Source organism: Babylonia areolata, chromosome 3, assembly GCF_041734735.1.
Source record: "Babylonia areolata isolate BAREFJ2019XMU chromosome 3, ASM4173473v1, whole genome shotgun sequence".
Taxonomy (NCBI): domain Eukaryota; kingdom Metazoa; phylum Mollusca; class Gastropoda; order Neogastropoda; family Buccinidae; genus Babylonia; species Babylonia areolata.
In genome coordinates, this window is record NC_134878.1 from 19053590 (window position 1) to 19075895 (window position 22306).

A 22306-nucleotide genomic window follows, 5' to 3' on the forward strand; every position below is an offset into this window, starting at 1 on the left:
CATTTCTTTTTCTTACACTGAGTATGATATGGAAAAATTGACACACGTTACTTGACCACTGGGCTGGCCGCAGTTCAAGGGACGTAAACCAAACACGACATGAAGGGTTTGAAATGGCGGCCAGTGTTGTGAAGAAACTGGCCGCAAGAGAGGTCAGTTTCTCACATTTTCTGAAGATTTCATCAGTGCTTCCCTCCTCTGTGTCTGTTCACAATCTGTAGTATCGATTACATGTCACTGCTCGAATTACGCAGTCAAAAACAGAAAATATGCAGTTGTTCGTCAAGTCGAAGAACAATGTGGTCTGTAAACAAGGGAAGTAATCAAATTATTTTAGACGAAGGGAAGAGAAAGAAGCTGTCACTGCTGATATTTTAGAATGTGTTGTTTTAAATAAACAACCATTTATTTATGCGTTGGGGCAGTCGTTGTTTCAAACTTGATTAGATGTCTTTGATTATCCTGTTCAGTTCTTATGCGAAAAGACCGGCTTAGTTTCTGTTTGAACTGAATTCATTTCAATTTATTGATTCACGTTGTCACATTTGCTTCTGAACAAAAAACATTTGAAAACGAGTGCATTTTCATGAAATGGAAGCCAAGTTATTTATGATCCTATTTTCGATACAATTTCATTTTGATTGTCTGAAAGAGCTGTGAACACATCAACTAAACCTCTGCTGCTTGAACATTTGCATGATCAATTGATCATACTCCGTTTGTTCTTTGTTGTTTGACTAGTTTCTTGGGGAAAAGAATGCAACACTTGAACGACACATACTTGTGTACAAACAGACACACACATCACACATGCATAGACATATAGGGAGATCTGGCTAACCCATATTTTAGAATATAATACAAGAATGATATTTTGAAGAATACAAAATTTATGTATTGGCTTTGGCAATATTTTGGCTGATCTGTTCCATTGAAAACAACAATAATAGTGTGTGGGTTTGTCTCCCCCCCCCCCCCCCCCACTCCCCCCAAAACAACAACAAAAAACAACAACAACAAAACTGTTAATGAAAACACAAAAAGTGAATAATACAGTTGGTATGTAAATGAAAATACTGCAAAATTGCAAACTTGTTTGATCCAAACAATTTATTTACAATGATTGCATATGGCTGGATCTCCAGTCACAACATCACAACTATACAATTGTGTGGCAGGAACACCACATTGATAACACAGGCTAAGAAATATACTAAATTCTAATTAAGTCTTAAGTGTGTAAGGTAAATAAGAAAAATATGTGATCAATGATAAGTTTTTAAAGGAGTAGTTAAGACGCACAGCAGAGAAAAACATTTTTTTGCAAAAGTTAAAAAAAGAAAAGGAAACATCCAAAGTGAAAGATATGTGCCAATATTTTGAATGAAGAATAGTACAGAGATGAAATGTGTCACTTTCTCAGTGATTCTATTGTATCTGTTTGTGATTTGCAGTTAAACACATCCTTTTAGTCAATGTTTGTTCTCAACTTCCTTTCACTGGCATGGTTGTGAAATGATACCATTGTGAAACACTGAATACAGGAAGATGCAGCACACAACTACTGAATTCTTGAGACTGGTCTGAGAATGGTATAATATTTAAATTAATTAAAACAACAGTGGATATGCATGGTAAATTGTATGATATTTAGCTGAATATAAATGCTGTCCACTAAAATAAATGTATGAATATATATACTCATGATTGATGATATGTCTGGACAGTTACTTATTATTTAAATTTTTCCTGCTCCATATCCAGGCACGGTTAGTATGATTGCTACTAGTACTAAACATTTGAATGAAAAGGTAACATGATCAAGTTGTTGATAGAACCAGTGGAAATTTGAACCATATATATGTAGTCCATGCTATCATGAATTTGCACCTAATGTCAGATGGTGTGAACTGCCTTTAACATTACAGTCCTGGAGAACAGAAACAGATAATTCATTGGTGATAGCTCCTATGAAGGGGTAAACAAACAAGATATGATTTGATTTTTTTTAGATCAACATGAAAATATTTAAAAACATGAAACATTTGTTATCGCATAACATATATATGATTTTGAGCTAGCAATTTCTCCAGTGCAGTATAATCCTTTATGCAGGAATATTGACAAATTCCAGACATCATTTTGCGGTTTGGAAGACCACAACAAACTCTTAAAACACAAAAGATTGGCAGTAATATTTAGACTGAATGTATTTTTCCTCAATCTCATTAAGAGCTGGGCACCTCAAAACAGAATGGACTTCATCTTTTACTTTTTTGCATACAATGGGCAAATCAAGTCTTTATGATCAGATTTCCTATATATATAATAATGAGTAGCCAAACCCAGCACAATCACCCTAATTCTTGTACTAGTTGAAAGTATAATTTTCAAAGCTTTGTCCATATTCACAATCAAATATGGTTTCACCTTGTTCATCTCACAAAGTTATATACATATACATGTATACTGAATATATTGCTGTTTTGAACTTAATTCATTTCATGCTTGTAATCTTCAATTAATTGGTTATGAATCAATCAAAGCAATTGAGCTATTATCAAATATATCTTCCATCAGTCCTGAAGAAGAGAACCTGAGAGATCCCGCCTCTTTCCACCTTTCAACTTTCTCCTTTCTCTTCCTCAGTTATTGCCAAAGTCTGTGTTTTCTGTGATTCCACAGGTTAGTGGAAGTTTTAGGAAACGGACCAATCAGCTACCATGGAAACTGTTCACAAAGATACCTGGCAGAATGTGCTACAAATTGAACTCTCTGGTTCCTTTGGCTATTCTGGACGAAGGGTGAGATTCTTTGTGTGAGATTCATCAAGCATTTTTCTGTGGATATGTCAGCAATGTATGCACAAAGTACTTTACCAGACAGGAGTGGTTTATGTCCTTTAATGATCTTTGTAGTCATGTGCAAATATGTTTGGTATAATGATGAGACATGCTACTTCACAGTTTGCAGAATCATGTTTTTATGAAATGCATTTGTAAGGTTGTAACTGCAAGGCTGTTTTAATTAGTAAATTTCCCAGTTTTCAAGAATTCACCTGTAGCACTAGTCACTTAAAGCTGAGTTGAGTTGAGTACATGTTTTTCACACTTGTTATTTCAAGAAAATTGCGAAATGTGGACATGTTTTATCAATCTGTCTAATAGTCTATCTTTATGAATGTGACTTTTTACTGTCAGTGGACTAATATGGTGTTTCCTTTTTTTCTTTTTGGCAGACATGTATTCCTTGGGTTCAGCAAGTCGGGTCAGTTTGTTCTGTCCTACTCACTGTATCTTGACGCGGAGGAGCACACAGCATATCCCATCTATGTGTACAAGTTGCAGTGGTGGTTGTTCCTGCCTTGTAGGCCTCTGCAGCTGGTGAGTTACTTTCAGCTAGGCTGAAAACAATGAAACCTGTCATCATGAAATTAGACAGAAGAAAATGGTTACTGATATTATTCACATCATTTATTTGTTACAGAATGTTTTGGGGACAGTGTCACCTGTTTTCTTTGTTTTCTTTTCTTTTTTTTTTTTCTTTTTTTTTTACAGTACTGGAAAAATGGAGTGTGTTGTTTGGATGTTTTTTCTTCCTATTTCAGACAAATGCAATGCCTGCATACAAATATTTTGTTTTGTAATAAATATTACTAACCATTTTTTTTTTTAATGCAGATTTCAGAGGTACGGTTGTTTGGAGATGAGGACATCACGCAGGATCTGTTTATAGCATATTGTGAATGGCCCCAAGATCCTGACAAAATTATCATCTATGGGCACAGGTATGTAGATTTATCTAAAAATTAGAAGCAGGATTTATATATATACATATATATATATATACAGTTTATATATGTTTGTGTGTGTGTGTGTGATCACACATACATGTTCTATAGGGTTAGCTACATAATATACAGATACTGCATAACATGACCAACTTTTTTGTGCAAAGAATTGGGCAGCTCAGAATTACATAATTGATTATGTATTCAGATGACATGCATGTTTTTTGGGTTTTTTTTCTTTTATGACTGCAGTGTTTGTCAAAAGCTTTTCCATGTCTCATTATATCGTGCAGATCACAAGCATGTGATGAAAACTTTTGTTTATAGAGGTGAGAAGGGAGTGAGTTGGGGTGGAGTGAGGATAAAATGTATCATGACACCAAACAGAAAGCATCAATAGTAAAATTCAGCGAGTTGGACATATTTTTATTTCAGATTTTAGTAGCTTTATAATCAAGTTACAGTCTTTAATGTTTATTCTTTTCATTTTTCAAAGTTGATAAGCCTGCATACTGACAGTCTTTACAAAAGTGGTGTTTTTTGACAGTGTGCCTGGTGCAAATGAGGACTCTTGCCAGTGCTTTCTGACCATCACAGCTCATCCTTCAGTCGGTAACTGTCAGCACTGCCACTACCCCACCAAAAAACGTAAGGCCCATACTTGTTTGCTGGTTCATTCTGCATGTTGAAAAAGAAATGAAAAACAAAAAACAGAACAATGAAGTGAAGGAATACATACTCTGTATGTTATCAAACAAGTATGCAAACGTGAACACACATGCTCTCGCGCGCACACACACGCACACACACACAGAACATTTGCATTTTTCATGAACTTAAGAATTTGTTTCAGTCATCAGGCTCAGTAGTTTCTTGAAACATTTGAGGGAAAAAATTGAAACGACTTCATTAAGTTCATGGCTTGACATTCAATGATTCATGTTTAATTGATTTTGTAAGCAAACAAAAGAGACTGAAAAGTTGTTGAAGAAACAAAAAACTGAATAAAAGTTCTGACACTTTACATATTTCAGAGGATAATCTGAAGCAGTTTTGTTCAAATGACATTTAGAACATATGTACTAAAATTGTAGTTTAAACCATACTGGTGTTTTTCATCAATGAGAATGTGATGATTGTAGGAAATGTAGCGAGCATTCATTTCCAGTTGAAGTAAATGCTATAAATTTTCATAAGTTTTCATGCACGCATGTGGCAGAGTGGTATTAATTCTGTACTATACTGTAAATAATACTGCTAAATAGAAAGTTGAGACAGGCTGATCTCATAGTTAAGTACTGTGTCTTTTTTCAGCTCCTTGCACCAGCCCTCGTATTCAGCAGTGCCTTCTCCACAGCTACTGTGTTCATACAAAATTTGACCTTGCTCCACCATACCCTTTCTTTTCCCCTCGTGTCCAGCTTCGTGTGGATGGCATTGTGGTTCTCAACACAGGAGACTCTCTTGTAGCTCTTCAGGTAGACACAAAACTACCTCTCCAAAGTTTTGATGATGCTGGTCGCCTGTCTGCCAAAATCTCTGACAACGAAAGTGAAAGTGGAGAAAGCGCTAACAGAACTATACTGGGTGCAGACCTTTCCATTCTTGGCACTGTGACAACATACTACACTCAGGAAATAGCAGATGACAGATTGTCAGAAACATCCAGCCAAAAACGGCGCCAAGCTTCAGGGTCATCAATGTGTGAGATCTCAGCAATAGCTAGTGATGGTGAAGAGGAGAACTTTTATTCTCCGGATTTTTCAGAGAACAGTGATAATGACCAAGCAGATATGTGCAAAGGGGCACTGGAGGACAAACCGCAGCGCGTGTGTGAGAAGTGCCGGAATCCACTTCGAGGCAACTTACAGTGCACGTGTTCTTCTCTGTTGGTGGTCAGTGGGCATCGTCCAGCCTTGCGCACCAGGAACGAAGGCAGTGCCAACAATTCAGAAAATGTAAAGAATGGTCACAGTGGCAATGGCCACTATGTATCTAGTCACGAGTGCCTGTCGCCCAAGTCACCTAAGTCACCCAAGTCACCAAAGAGTTCCTCAGGGTATCCAGACAGTTCACGTAGTCCCCACAGTGCTCATGCTGGTGGATTATCTGACAAAAACTCTGCTCAGCTAACATTATCAGACAGAGACACTCAACCCATCGCTCATTATTCCGCCAGTGGGCTTCATTCTCCTCCCACAGCAGTTGTGCAGAGTCCCACCTTTGAAGTGTTTGCTGGCAAGTATGTGCCCAGTGATTCTGAGGACAATCCACCCTGTACGTCACGCTTGCCTTCTTCACAGCGCTCCTTCTTCTCTTCCTCAAGCAGCCAGGAGAGTGGCAGCCGATCTCAAAGTTCAGAGAGTGTTATTGTGCACACCAACCACGCACGGACATTGACATTTTCTGTACGCAGGTTTGCCTTGGCCAATGAAGAGCTTGTAGATTCTCCACAACCAGCAGAAGGTAAAATCATTACAGTATTGTTATATAATAACATCTGCAGAGCCTTGTTTTTGAAATTAGAAATCTGACAAAATATATTTTAATAATATATTAATAATAACAGTAATGTACATTTATATAGTGCCCTTTCTCACTAAGAGTCCACGGCACTTTACATGAAAGAAAAAGTTTACAAATTACATAAATCATTCATGACCACTCTTTCTCACCCCCCCCCCCCCCCCCACACACACACACACACTCTCCCTTTCCCACTCCTCATACATCCAAAGTGAGCAGACATGGGTGGTGTTGGAGAACAAGGAGGCTGAGAGTGCTCATAGACAGGTTTTAAAAAGATGAGTTTTTAGTGATGAGCGAAAAGAAGAAATAGAATAAGATGCATGGATATGATTGATTGATTGATATGGATATTTGTATTGCACCTATCCTCGGTCAGAGACCAAGCTCTAAGCGCTTTACACACATGGAGTCATTTACACAACAGGCTGCCTTCCTGGGTAGAGCTGACTGATGGCTGCCAATTGGGCGCTCATCATTCATTTCCTGTCATTCAGATTTCAGGCACACACATCTACACACTGAGACAAACACGTAATATTTAACATTTTACGTGCATGACCGTTTTATTTATTTACCCCGACATGTAGGCAGCCATACTCCATTTTCAGGGGTGTGCATGCTGGGTATGTTCTTGTTTCCATAACCCACAGAACGCTGACATGGATTACAGGATCTTTAATGTGCGTATTTGATCTTCTGCATGCGTATACACATGAAGGGGGTTCAGGCACTGGCAGGTCTGCACATATGTTGATATGGGAAATTGGAAAAATCTCCACCCTTTACCCACCAGGCGCCACCGAGATTTGAACCCGGGACCCTCAGATTGAAAGTCCAACGCTTTAACCACTCGGCTATTGAGGAAGGTTGTTCCAGATGTGAGGAGCTGCAAAGAAGAAAGAATGTTCACCATAGGTTCTTGTATTGGCACAAAGAAGTTTCAAAATTTAACACTCAGAGGAAGAGTGGAGATTCCTTGCGGGAATGTGAACACTGATAAGGTCAGAAAGATATGTAGGTCCTGCGGAGTGGAAAGCAGAATTAGAATAGCAGAGACACGCAACATTGTATTTAATTCTCGCTTCAGTTGGTCATGATGCACATTAAAGCTTTATATATAGATGTTTCAAGTAATCTGTAGAGCAAATACATACATATATATATATATATATATATATATATATATATATATATATCTTCTCTACAGACTACTTGAAAGATTCACACATACACAAACAAAAAACAGACCCTTCAGATTCCAAAACATTTACGGATTGAAAAAATGATAATGGTGAATTCTGTAGTTTGCAAAAGATTGAAAAGTGCTCAAATAGAGATCCATGTCAATGTTATGTTTGTAACAAAACTGGTATAAGATTGTTAGTACGATTGAATAAGTTTATTTTTACTTGTGTTCATTAATGTTTTGCTTAAAAAAGATATCCCCCTTCCTTGGCACACACATGTGATTCATTTGATTTGACAATTTAACGTTGTGTTTCTTTTCTTTTTTTGAATTTTAGATGAGTATGACCTGGCCTACCGCAGCATTTTACCTGTTCAAGTGGTGTGGAACAAGAAACCACTCAACATCATCCGGACAGTCAAAACAGATATGTCTCTGGTAAGACATGTAGTAAACGTGACAGTTCTAGTAAGGCCGCTTTTTAAGAATCTGACATCAAACATTTTTTTCAAAACCCTTCTCCCCAGCCCTTTCCGCCTGCTCACTTGGATGAAGGCCTAGATGTTGCTAACTGTTTTGCTGCTTCTTGAATGTGTTCTCAGTTTGCTGTTGTTGCAGTCATCATGTTAATGTTTTTCTGTGTCCAGTGTACACTTGTATGGTTTGCTGCCACAGTACTGTCTGTTGAGCATCAGGCTTCTTTGCTTGCTTCATAAGTTCTTCCTTAGAAGTTAGAAAGCATCTTCTTTTGCCATGAAAAGAATTCGTGACACAGGAGTATATACTTCAATTCCTGGAATGTATAGACAGTTAATCACCTCTTCAGCTGTCACTTCTGGTTTCTTATATTGTTTATTTGTGTACACATTCTGTTAAGCAGCTGTGGTGTAGTGTATACAGTCCAGTCCATACCAAAACTGTCTACACTGCTCCCAAACAAAGCAAATTGGAAAGAAAACACTAAATGAAGTCTGACTCATTCAGTTTACAATTTTCAGATCACTGTACTCCAAATGACGTTTGACATAGAGCACTACATGGTGGAAGCCATTCACAACGATGCAGACTGGGGACAACGCTACATTGCATTCTGTAACTATGATCTTCAGATCCTGGATGTGAGTTCTGTTCCTTCTAATGTTAATATTGTTCCAGGATGCAAAAGCATTTTATGCATGAATATGACTTTTCTCCCTCTCAGGCGGTTTCTTTTGGAATAGTTTGTTGTTTTTCCATTTCAATAAATGTCATTTAAATGGATAAAGGCAAAATGTCTCAAACCAGATAGAATGGATAATAGTCTGGTGTTCATGTTTTTGCTTACATGAATGTGTTTGTGTTATGGGCAAAGGCCCTGTAGACACATGTGTGAGACAATCTAGACTTTAACCTCTTCAGTGCCCCGTGACATACATATGTATCCACAAAAATGCTTCGCTGTTTGCACCATGATGTACATATATGTCAGCGTCATTTCAGGATTTTTCACATTTCTGTTTTAAACTTGATGTGTCCTAATAGCCACCATTTAGAAAGCTTGAAATGCCTGCTTTAATCATCCACAAGGAGCAATATCCCATCATGCTCTGTATGATAATTTCTGGATGTTGTTGTTAATACCCCCCTCATGATTGTTTCAAAATGGTGGATGACGAACCACAACTTTATACCCTGGTGGCTTGGAACAGTTGTGTTACAACAGAAAATTGTGATTTTGCTATCCAAGATGTTAGAGAAGCTTCACAAGTCATTGACAACAATAAATTGAGTGCAAGGTGTGGCAAAATCTTCTCAGAAGGTTCGCTTCATTTGATTGAAAGTTAGAATGGTGGTTTGCAGAGAGGAGTGAGGGTAGTTGAAAAGATAGATGCAGCCAGAAAAGGAGAGAAAGCAGAGCAGGAAGTAAATATAGTTCTGTGTCTGACCTAGAGTTGACATGAAATACAAACCATCTATTTATTCAGGGCTGGGTGGGAGAGAGAGAGTGATGAAGGGGGTGAAAAGTGTTATGGGAGTCATGAAATACGTGTACAGCATGGTTTTAGAAAAGCACGCTTACATTGATCAAACAGCTATCATCTGTAAGGGAACTAATGAACAGTGTTCACTCCCCCCCACCCCTCTGCAGGGTTTGATTATCTATCATTTTGTTTTGTCTTTACTGGAAACATTAAAAGAATGGAGAAGTTTTTGTGGGACTCTGTCATCTGAGCATTTTAATTCATATACATTTAAAAGAAGTCAATATAAACGTAATAGTGGACTTACAGGGTACAAATATAGAATAAAATAGTCATCAGCTCAGATGAAGCAGAAAACCATTATTTATTATCAGTATTTTGCATAATGCTATACAGGTGTGTCCAGACAACCAGAGTGTGTATGGTACAGTGCACACGCTAATTCAAGCCAAGGAGACAGTGGAAACAAGAAGCAAACCAAGGTATGCTGTATTTGATTGTGTACTCACAAATTCACTGGCCATTTTACCACATAGAATTACTTGTCATTACTGGACGTTCAGTAGTGAAATGTTGATCCACTGTGGCCAGGACTATACAGATTTGGTATGCTTTGGTGATTTCCATTGACATTCCTGTACTATTTTTCAGTTCTACAAAAAACAAAAAAAAATTTGGGACCAACTTATACATAATTTACAAATGATCAAATTGTAGTAGTTCAATGGGTTTTTTGTTGTTGCTCTTTAAGATATTTTTATGATCATAACTAATTCTGCTTTTTAATGTGTCCTCTTACCTGCCTGTCTGATGTCAGTTTTGGTGTAGAATGTTGCATTCTCTGTCTTCTGGAAATCCTGTGCTAGAAATTTCCTATTTTCTATTGCTCACTTTATTTCTGCCTTTTATCTTTCTTCATTATTATCTACTTTTTCTGCCTTCCCAGTCTCTTCCCCTTTCTTTCTCTCCAGCAAGCCTTGACAACTTTTTCTCTTTTCCGCAGTCTGTGGTGTACTTTTTGCACTGTTTTGCTCTGGCGATTAGGTAGTGAGATTGTTAACACTGGGATGGCCACTAGCTATTAATTATGCAGTGTTATTTGCTTGTATGTTTTATTCCTTTTTATGATATTTTTTTTGTAATGTGAGGATGATAAATTAAGCAGAAGGGCTGATGGCCTCAGCACAGCCTAGTCTTGTTTACTTTACTAAGGAGTTTAATGGTTAAGATATTATGTCATGAACTGTGTTTTTATGCTTTTTTGTTTTTTAAGAGATCATTAGATGTGACCGTTGTTGTTGGGTTTGTTTTTTTTACATGATTGAATGTTTATATAGTTTGGCAGTCCTGATATCGCCCTATATAGTAAGCTGTACTGTAAGCAGCATTATCAGATTACATCCATTCTTCCTTAGGGGGAAGTGGGGTGGGGTGGGAGGTGAAATGGTTGTCCTGGGAGTCCAGAACTTTCTTCATAAAGTTGTTTTTTTTATGTTTCAGGAGCATGGTCAAGCTGTATCAAACAAACTTCACTTTCTCTGTCAATCTTTGCACAGGTTGGTTGATTTTAATTCCAGTAAAACCTTCATATAACAGCCTTTAACTTGGCATAAAAATATTAAGGACAGATACATGGTCAAATCAAGTTCGGGTTTAAATAAAATTAACAACTTCAGTGTCCATGAGAGTTGCTGGCAAAATACCCCCACCCCCTCACACACACACGTGCGCACACACGCACGCGCGCGCGCGCACACACACACACACACACACACACACACAAATTCATGTTGTTACATGTTTGCCTGAACAAACTCATATTTTACAAACATTTACTCTGAAAGAAATCTTCGGAAAGGCAGAAGGGTGTTGTGTAATGTAAAAAGCATGCAAGAAAGTGAAGGTCAAGCCAAGTGAAGAAATGGGTTTATCTACTGACAACTGTATTGTGTGTGAAGACTGGGATAGTCACACTTTTGTTTATTATTTTAGAGGCTGCAATATTAGTGTACTGGTCAATGTCTCTTTAAGTTTGATTATTCCTGTGCACACTCTGAACTAATAAATGTGTTTAATGTTTCGGTCACACTTGCATTCAGTTGTAAACATATTCCAAACCATTACCATATTCTTGTTCATCAAATGATGAAGCGATTGATGTCTACAGCATTCATTGTGAAATCTAAAGAGGTGATGCTGATAAATACGTTTCCCATGTGATCAGTTCACTGAATACCCAAGAGAAAATTTGGAAATGTTTAGTATATCATTGATTCTTATATTTCACAAATGTTGATAATTAGAATAAACTGGAATATGTGCATATAAAAAGAAAGATTTTCTGTCTGTTACAGTTTCTGATTCCCCAGATTTTAAATTTAAATGTGACAAAGGACTCAGTGTTGATGTTTTTGTTTGTGTCAATGGTCTACAAATGATTTGCTTTGAATTTTGGGGGCAGGTCTCTACACAACGCTTCACATTGCTGAGTTAACAGAGGCAGATGAACAGTTGTTGAGAGGGTAAGTTCCAGAAATGTTAACAGATCCATTAAACATCACTTATATACAGTGTGTGAAAGCAGCTTACGGTTACAAGAATAAGTGTTGTTTACTTTAAAACTTAATGATTTTAAAGTTAACAGAACACTGATTACATGAGTACTAGTTACCACTGGAAAGTCACTGTGGTTGCAAGTATGAATTATTTAGAAATTTTGATTCTTGAAATTTAGTTAACTGGACTGATTGCAGAAGACCTATCTCCAATTATAGATTATAGTGTTGCATCGAAAATCTGAGAAGGAAAGAGAGTTGGATAAACAGTTTTTTTCATATTGTATATACATAACCAGTTTTGAGTAAATCTTAATGAATACATGAGCCATTTCCAGTGGGAAATATTTTTCTGAGCAGAGATTGAAAGGTTTTCTGTGCATTGAATTACAGGAGAGAATGGAAACCAGGGAGTCGAGAATGCTGCCTTCTGAGACGCAAAGTTGCTGTGCCACAGTCCTTCTTCCGCAGTGTTCATGTTCTGTCCAATGAGGCAGTGTTCAAAGGTGAGTCAGACAGTCTGTTGAATGCTTTTAAAATTTGGGAAGACTCCAGGTGGGATATAAATTAGCAAGGCCTCCTCTGCATTAAAGGGTGTGATGGTAGGAGGGACTTTAATCAACATGGTCAAAAAAAAAAAAAAAAAAAAGGGGAAGGCAATTTGATTTTTCTGTCAAGTTGGTAATGTGTCCATGATAGTTTTGTTTTGGATCAGTAAGTAATCTCCCTTCTTTTTTATTTCTCCCAAAGTGTAAATACAATTACAGAACACAAAATCAGAAAATGAAACTTTCAGAACTGATAGTGACATTCTTGGTTCACACATATGAAAATATTGAAGTTTTTACTTCATTGTTACAGCTTTGTGGACAAACTTGAAAACATCTCAAATTTTGTGTTCAGTATCACAACACTTATATAGTTTGATTATGTCCATGGAAAGCTTTGTGGACAAACTTGAAAACATCTCAAATTTTGTGTTCAGTATCACAACACTTATATAGTTTGATTATGTCCATGGAAACACAGTAAACAGGAAAAAGTTGTGAAAGTGCACCAAATAGTGTATTAAAGTATTGATACTTTTTAAGATGTAAAAAAAATCCATGTAACTGTTAAGCCATGTTATTTACAGATGTGAAAGATTGTCAAAGGAGGTTTAGCACTCAGCTCATACATGCAGACCACAAAAGCCAGAAGAGTTGGGGGGGTGGGGGGGAGGGACTGAAATCTTCATGCCAGTCACACGTCAGAAACTGTAGAAACACACCCTTGTTCATACCTGTCATAGTGTGCCATCCCCTTTCTTCACTGTTGTGTGACTTACATGCGCCTCCCCCCACACCTCCACACACTCCTGCACCCACACACCCCCTCCTCACGGCCTCTGATGTATAGTCAGTGTCTGATTCATCTGGCTGGTCACTGTGTCATGTGATTACTTGAAACACTTTCTCCTTCATCTCCACCCATCTCTCTATTGTCCAGACCTTCCGTTTGTATCAGTTCAGATGCTTCAGTGTCTGTAAAGTGCCAGTGTCATTGCTTTCAGTGTAGCATTTTGATAAGAGCTCACATTAGAGCTCACATTAGACGCCATAGTTGACATGAATGCAGCGAAGCAGTTCATTTCTAATACTATACACAGGATTGTCTGATCAAGCTTTCCATTTAACTTCAGACTTGCTGATGGTGCTAAAGTTAGCTGTTACAGTCATCTGGTCACATGAGCACCAAGTGAAACACGTCCAAGCAGTGAAAACCCTATAACATTCCTCTTTGTACAACTTTTCCAAGGTACTGGAATGAATACTATGGTGTGTGTTTGCCTGGAGAAAGTTACAATGCATATAACATATACAATGGACATCAAAATATAGCCGAAAGTTTTGTTCAACAAATGTTTTTGTTTCCAGATGATAGAAGAATTTTTAGTCTCTATAAATACGTTTTATGGTTACTGTTGTTGTTTCTGTTCACATGAAACTGATTCTTTAACACTGTTAGCAAGCCAGGCTTACCCAGAATGGACTTGTTATATATTCTTGGAGGTGAATGATAGTAAATGCTTTGCTACATTGTCAGTAGATATTTGAATAATTTAGAATCCAAACAGATTTATGCCAAGAGGTTTCTTCACATGTTTATAAATGAATTGTGAACAGAAAAAAAAAAAGGATTGTCATATTAACCCCTAGGCTACCTATATGACGAGATAACTCATCAGCGCAAGCATGTACACTTCGCTGCCACAGTGACGAGGTAACTCGTCATCGAAATATTCTGACTTTTCCCTGGTTTGCATTCAGTTCATTGGCAAAAATACTGGTAGTTTTAGGTTGGGGAATCTTTCTAGATTCTTTTGATAGCTAGAAACACATCTACGTCATGAGGCAGTCCTTTATTTGAACGTTTTGGTTGGGTTACTGGCTGCAGTGTTTGCCTGACTTTGTCTCCTTGCTCGCTCAACAAAATGTCGGACTAATGCCGTGATCAAGACATGTGATCATGGCGAACTAAATCAACCAAGATTGCTTTCTTTAGCTGATGCTCAGAAAGAATTGAAGTCTAAATTTAAAGAAGACAGTGATGAACATTTATAGGACTATCTGACAGAAAATAAAGGGAGCAATCAAGAGAGTGGCCAAGATACGACAGTCAGTAAGTGATGCTGGCTGTACAGCTATAGCAGACGACAGAAAGTGACTGAATTATTAACAGGACACAGTGTGAGTGATTTTCTTGGCACTCAGCCAACACGGTCTAATGAGAACTGGATAAAGTGACTGTGTGAGAGGGGTGAAGAGGAGGGGGTGTGGAGACTGAGGGGGCGTGGCTTCAAATCCATATTATCACTTGGAGAAATCACAATGCATTGTGTATCTGTCACTATTTTTAAATTTTTTATTGTGGTTGTTCTAGTATGATTTTGTGTGTGCAGATACCCATTTGTCCAAAAAATATGATATTTTAGTGCAAATTACTTGACTGATGTTTGTAATGAACAAGCTGAAAATGTGACAAAAAACAAAACACTGATTTCAAAACAGCATGTCACTGAAAATAAGTAAAATGGGAAAACATCACTTGTTTTGTATTCTTTAATCATTTACATTTCAGAAAATATTACTTTTATGGGTCTTTCTCCAATAACGAAGAGCACAGAATTTTTTGAAAATTTTTACCTGTATTTTGTGGGAAAAAAACCTGGCAAATAGATTTCACTTAAATCTTATTATTTTGCCTGGCAGCGAAAGGGTTAACATTTGTTCCATTTCTGATTGCAGGCAAATCCTTGAATCTTCTGGTGGCGCCACACTTCTACACTGCCATTATGTTGTGAAATTGACCATTGTCCTCACAGCAACCTACAGCTATGATCTCTTGAAATGATTAAAACAAACTGAGCATCCGTACCTGACCTCTTGACCTCTTTCATGTTGCGACTGGTAACTGTTGAAATATGTAGCTGCCAGAAGGAATGCCCGTGCAAGCAGAGGGAACCTTTCTGCTGTTTTTGCTTTTTAAAACTTGTGTGAAGTCTTTGTCATCTGTGCAATGATCTTTTAGTCCTGTTGAACGTGGGATATACATATGTGGGCATTTCAGATGTGCAGAGAAGTCAGCATGATTTATTTTTAATTCTGCCTCTTCCTAACAGTTACAGTTGTTGTTTTGGATTCAGAGTCATTAGTAAGGAGTAACTGACTCCCTTCCAAACAGTTACAGTTGTTATTTTGGAATCAGTCATTAGTAAGGAGTAACTGACCCCCTTCCTGTCATGTAACAGTCGTCATTTTGGATTCAGTCACTAGTAGTGAGTAACTGACTCCCTTCCAAACAGTTACAATTGTTATTTTGAATCATTCATTAGTTGCAGGTAACAGACCCTGTTCCTAACAGTTACAGTTCTTATTTTGGATTCAGAGGCATTAGTTGGGTGTAACTGACCCCCTTCCTAACAGTTACAGTTCTTATTTTGGATTCAGAGGCATTAGTAGGGACTAACTGAGACTTCTGAGGTAGTGGGAGAGTTTTTGTGTTTTTTTAAACCTTTTCTTTTAAATTTCTTCTGTCTGTCTGCACAACATTCTTTTTATTTTGTGATTGATCTAGTATTCAGTGATTGAGGTTTCATAGACTCCATCTATAACAGTACAACAACAACAAATAGAACATGTAATTTTGCACTGAACACTGATTCTTCTACATGATGTAGAAAGAATGTACACCTATCCTGCGTGAAGTATTTTTGATAAACCAAACAAATGCCCATTACCAAAGCCTGCTATATAAATAATGTACGCATTATTTTTATGACCGTATTTTTAATGCATGAATTTGGCATTATAGCAAAAGGCTGCATTTCCATTTGTGTGAGGGAGAGGGGTGGAGGGGGGTGGGGGTGGGGACACAAATGAGTGGTTAAGGGAATGGTAATTTCTCCGTGTGTGTTAACATTGGTGATTTTTCTTGCCATTTTCTTGTAGTGGTTGAAAATCAAAATGGTTGGTCAGTGAATGATAACAAAAGAACAATCACAGTAAGAACTTTTGAAATGGTCCAGCACTATCTGTGTAATATACCTTGACAAATGAAAATAAGTGTATATTATGATTATTGAATGAAGACAGTGGAAGCAAAAACCTTATGTGGTATCTGTTACTGCAATTTTTATTATTATGAGATCGACTGCTACTACAGTTTCCTCTGTATTAAAAAGCTTGATAGATCAAAGCAGCACCTTATGCATTATGAATATCACATTGATTAAATGTCTGTACAAATCGGTCATTAATACACTGACACTTTTATAGCATACAGAAATGCACAGTTTAAAATTTCATAGGATGTCTTGTGACAATTGTCAAATGACTGTTGCATTCCAGCTGGCTTAAAACAACTGCTGGTTGCACTTTTGGATTTACTCTTGAACTTGTATGTAAAAGAATCTGTGGGATGATACTGTATGTGTTCACTGGTACATGATTAGGCAAGGGCTAACCTGTGGCAAATAGGAAGTTAAAGTTTTTAGCAGTGAAAGTATTTGCTGGTGTGTTGATGAAAGAGAAAAATAAAAATGTACAAAATATTACATTGTAGCTGAGACATTCCAGTTCCTTGCTTTCAATATGGCCTCAGACATGATCATCAATTAATTTTCTTTGTTCTTCTGTGAGAGAATTTTGCAATCAAAAGTCAGTGATGTTTGGTTTGTTGTGCATATGTCTGTTACATGCATGTTCTTTTCTTTCCTTCTTCATTTTTTGGGGGGATGGAGGGGGGTGTTTACAGACAGAAACTGCTGAAAAAGAATTTAAGTATGTTTTAAGATTTTCAGATTCAGACGTAAAAAGGATGCCCTTTTGATTGGAAGTTTATATTGCCATCAAGTAAACATTTTATATATATTATCTTTATTTCAGGATCTGGTGATACATGATTGTGTGTATAAAGATCATTGTCAATCTTTTTTATTATGAAAATAACAGGGCTACATGCTATCCCAAATACACCAGAGTACTGGAACAGAAGGGGGCGAGGCAAAAAGGTATATTGGACATTCAAAAGTCCTCGACACATGTCATGATCTTTTGTATCCCTTATTATATTTAAGTGAATAAATGCATCTGCCAGCGCTGCTGTCATATGCCATAAGGTGTCCAGTGTTTTGTGTTGTAAACGAGCAGAACAAATTGAAGAAATCTGGTGATGCAGTCTAATTAAAGTTTCTTGAATATTCAACACTAAATTGAATTTATTTCTTAGTGTCCCACTCAGTAGCAGGTGAGAACCAGTAGTACTCTTTTTTTCTTTTTCTTTTATCAAGGAAGTAAAATAAGAATCCAAACTATTAAAATGTAACTAATTATATTATTCAATCATGTTAAGTTACTGAAACGGGATATGATGTTGAAAGCTGGAAATTTTGCCAGTATTGAATATAATGAAATGCTGGACTGCTGTTTTGTTGAATGTTTGACTGCTGGGAATTTGAAAAATACTCGAAACAGTTGTGTGAAACCAGTCATTGCAAGAAACTGTCACATCGCTTTGATTCTTTTTTATAAAAGAACACTTAATATCGGATAAATTATTATTATTTTCTGACTTTCAGTCAAGCTCTGATTGCTTTTGTTACTTTTTGTGTTACGTACGTGATTGGTTAAAAAAGTGAAATTGATATAATGGTCATTTAATATTACAATGTTTGTCAAACAGCAAAATATATTTTCCAAAGTTAGTGTGGAGTATCTTTTTATTCAAACACCCATCTCCACATTTCTTAGTCAGATCCAAGTCTTTACTGGTTAGGAATTTCACAGTTTATTTTGCCTGCTGTCAGTGATAATTCACAGTTCTCCAGTGTTTCATTTCTGGTTTTCTGTACCTCAGTCTGTTTTTTACTGAAAAGAAATAAACCCTTGACCATGCTATTCAGATGTGTGACAAGAGTGCCATCTTCATGAAAATGAATTCTGCTCAATAATTCAAATGCTCCTTGAAATTTCATAAAACTCCTCAAAATCTGAGCACCTACTCCAAAGCTTTTTTGAAATCCAAAAACTGTTGAATTTGTGACTAGATCTAGAAGACTGAGCCAACAGCAAATGTGTTTGTCACTGAAGAAAGAAAACAATAGTTTTTGTCAATTCAAGGCTGAAAAAGAATTAGATCTACATCATCAAGATAGCTCAGCAAAAATGAGAAATACTTAAATCTACATTATTAAGACAGCTCAGCAAAATCACTTTGGAGATGTGAAAAGATTTGATTTCAGTGCAGTGGACAAGACTGCAGAGCGCTCTTGCCAGTCACAAATCTATGAGTGTTAGCAGCAAGCACACTGGCAGTCTCAGTACTTTTGCCAGCAGCACAATAGTAGAATAAAGTGTCTGTCCCCAAAACTGTATCACAGGTTCAAGTGGAATGCTTGCAAAATGACAGATATATTATTTTGGCTGCTCACTAGCTGACCATTTGACAGTGAGCAAGGTCAGCAGAACTGAGTTGGTTTGTGATATCAAGGTACATGCCTGTTGACTCCGACTGCACACTGAACTTGAATTTGTGAAGCCTCCTTGAATTTAGTTCTGAGCAGTCTGTTTGAATCCTGCTAAAGCTGATGGTTATGCACATTGAAAGAAAAACAACATTGCACCATGTTGCATTTTATTCATTATAAGTTTTACAGGTTAATTCTTACCTTGAATTCTTCTCATTTGGATGGGGTGGGACATGGATTTTTTGTGCAGATTTTGTACATTTGATTTTTTTGTTGTCGTTGTTTTGTTCATTTGAGGGTGTGTTTTTTTTTGGACAGGCACAATCATCATTGACTGATGACATGAGGCACAATTTTTTTTTCCCTCCAGATTTGTCCCAGTGCCTTGTGGGATGAATGTACCTCACCTTCCCAGGCAGAGGGGGAAAAAAGTGTGTCAGTAAATAAAGTGCTTGTGCTTCAGACTGTTTGAAATGTCAGCATTGCAAAGGCAACCACTTTGATTCTGTAATGGGTTTTTTTTCTCCTTTTTTTTTGATATGATAAGACAGTGTTCATTGTGATGGGGTTTTGTTGGGTTTTTGTTTGTTTTTTTCCATTTGTTACTGTATTGTTGTGTTTGATCTCTCATTCAGACCCACCTTGCAAGGAAACTAATCAAAACTCCTTTTTAATTGCCAACTGTTGTGATGTTTCTCTTGTAGTTCTATTTACCTGTCAGACCTAAAACGCTGGTTCATTCTGGCAGAAGTTACTGGACTGAAGTAAATATGGATCAGTCACTCTTACTGAAAAAAAAGTGTACTTAAGATAAGTTGGGGTTTTTTGGGTTTTTTTAATTTAAACCATTTGAAACAGATTTTCTCCATTGAAATAGATTTGAAGTTGTCATGTATATGAATGATGTGTAAATGGACGATAGTTTCGCTTTTTTTTTAACTGTTTGATATGTGATTCCATTTGGCAGATTTTGAAACTACCAGGGTGGTTTTGAAAGGCTTTTACTTTGTGCTAATGGGTTAGTTTGCAGTTAGAATTATTATCATTGTTGCTTATAGCCCAGCTGACCACGCAAAGCCAAATCAGGCCTGTTGCTGCTAAAACAAAACAGAACCAGTAAAACAAAGTTTACAGCAACTACATTTGTATGGTAGCATTCAGATGAAGAGCAGGACAGGAACTGATGTGAAAGTCAGCATTATTTGTGCTGTAGTAAGCTTATCTATTCCAGTCCAGTCCCTGTGCATGTGTATGTATGTGTATGTATGATTTTCACTCATGTGCTTCTGTGTTTATGTCAGGAAAGGTGTCATGGCTACTTAATGTAAAACGTGCACTGACTCTGGCTGTGGGTAAGGAAAATTTGTAAAAATGGTTTGAATTCTAGTTCTTGTCATCATTATGGCAAACATTCAAAAGACCTAAAACACTATGGAATATCTCTTCACAAAGCAATGTTTGATTAACTTAAACTTTAAACAGAAAAAGGACACGTGTATGCGCACACGCATGCATATGCCCACGCACACAAACACACATATGCCCACGCTCACAAACTCACACACATATAGAAACATTAGAACTTCTGTTTGATTCTGTGTCCCCTTTTGGAATTACAGGAGAGTACGGCTGATTGCACCAGCATGCTGACGGTACAGTTAACAAATTGCTCCGACATATCTGAAATAGTTGTCTCTGCTTGTACATAAAATAACACAATCAATTTAATTTTCTGTTCAGTGAAAGTACTGCAAGCTTCAGCTGATTTTTATCTTTACTCCAGATAAGTGACAAACAGGTTTCTTTTATCAACAGTATTATGAAGGTGGATTAACATTATTATGCATGTAGACATTCATTCCTTATCATACTCTATTTAGGACATTTTAATGATTCATTAAAAGAGTGATAGTTATTGCCAACTACGCTTATATTACAATCTGTACTTGATCAGTTATGTCTTTCAACACAGTATTTTCTGTCGGTCTCGGACATTTGTGATGGCTGGGTACTATACTGAATTTTAATCAGCACACTGTATTTATATATAGAACACAGTCTTCTTGTACTCCTATCATGGTGCCTGTAATAATGGTATTTTTGACTCAGATCTGCAACAGTAATGTACTATTTTCTGTCTCTCACTTCTTTTTCTGCCTTCAGTTTAATTTTGCCATCTCCACTTTCAACGTTCTGATCCAATCATTATAATTTCATCGAACTCCTGTCAGTTTTTAGAATGTACTTGATGGGTTTTTTTTTTTTGTTATTTGGGTTTTTTGTTTTTTTAAGAATTACTACCTTTTTTTGCACAAAACACATCTAAGTTTATTTTTTTGATTGTTTTTAATCCTTCCCAAGTACAGTGTTTATTTCCAGAGTGACTTTTTCAGGGTCCTGGTGAGTAATCCACAGTGTCTGAAGGGGTAGCTTTCATTTTTTTCTGTTACCTGAGTTATAAGCTGTTCTGTGTCTTTTCCATAACTCATTTAGATGTTTGCATGGACCGTGCCTGAGTCAAACATTCTGTGCTCAGAGCAGGAGCATTTTAAGTTCAGAATTAGAAAAAGATGGGGGGAAAAAAACTCCACCACCACCACCACCTACCACACACACAAAATTCAGCATGCTTCTCTATAACATTTGCATTCAATATGTATATTTCATTTCCCTGGAATGAATCTTATGTGTATATGTAAAAGCAATGTTTTTCATTAAGAAGCACATTGTAGAAGTGTGCTGTAAACATTACAAGATGGTTACATACGTTAGTTTTCAGTTATTCATACTGCTTATAGTCATATGACTTTAAACATAGACTGCACAAATGTAGAAAAAATCCTCAAGAATAGAAACATGTTGTAGTATTCAAATGATAATGCATCCCACCACTCAGACTATTGTAGTTGAGTGGTGGCCTAGTTGTACCTTGTCCACCTGGAAAGGAAGAGAATCTGAGCATACTGTATTGAACCCCACACTCACCAGTATTGTATTCCCTCTACTAGACCTTTGAGTAGTGTATATTTGATTGAGATATTAACCTGAGGTCCCGTGTTTAGCTTGCAGCTAGTGCACGTAAAAGAACCCACAACAACAAAAAGATTATCCCTGACAAAATTCAGTAGAAAGATCCACTTTGATAGAAAAAACAATTACACTTGCAGGCAGAAAATAGGTGGTGCTGCATTGTAGCGATGCACTCTCCCCCAGGAGAGAGCAGTCCATATTACACACAGAGAAATCTGTTGTGGTAAAGAGCAATACTTTTTTTTTTTC

General features: G+C 37.0%; 1 protein-coding gene across 1 annotated transcript; it reads left to right on the forward strand.

Annotated features, from left to right (window-relative positions):
- The first annotated feature begins 27 nt into the window (after window positions 1-27).
- LOC143280489 (DDB1- and CUL4-associated factor 15-like) lies at window positions 28-16379 on the forward strand. Its single transcript, XM_076585148.1, has 13 exons — window positions 28-152; window positions 2686-2804; window positions 3239-3383; window positions 3681-3787; window positions 4338-4438; window positions 5105-6256; window positions 7843-7943; window positions 8504-8623; window positions 9863-9948; window positions 10967-11022; window positions 11928-11988; window positions 12415-12527; window positions 15309-16379. The coding sequence occupies exons 1-13, from the start codon at window positions 114-116 to the stop codon at window positions 15362-15364; spliced, it is 2256 nt and encodes a 751-aa protein (XP_076441263.1). The 5' UTR covers window positions 28-113; the 3' UTR covers window positions 15365-16379.
- Window positions 16380-22306: the final 5927 nt, after the last annotated feature.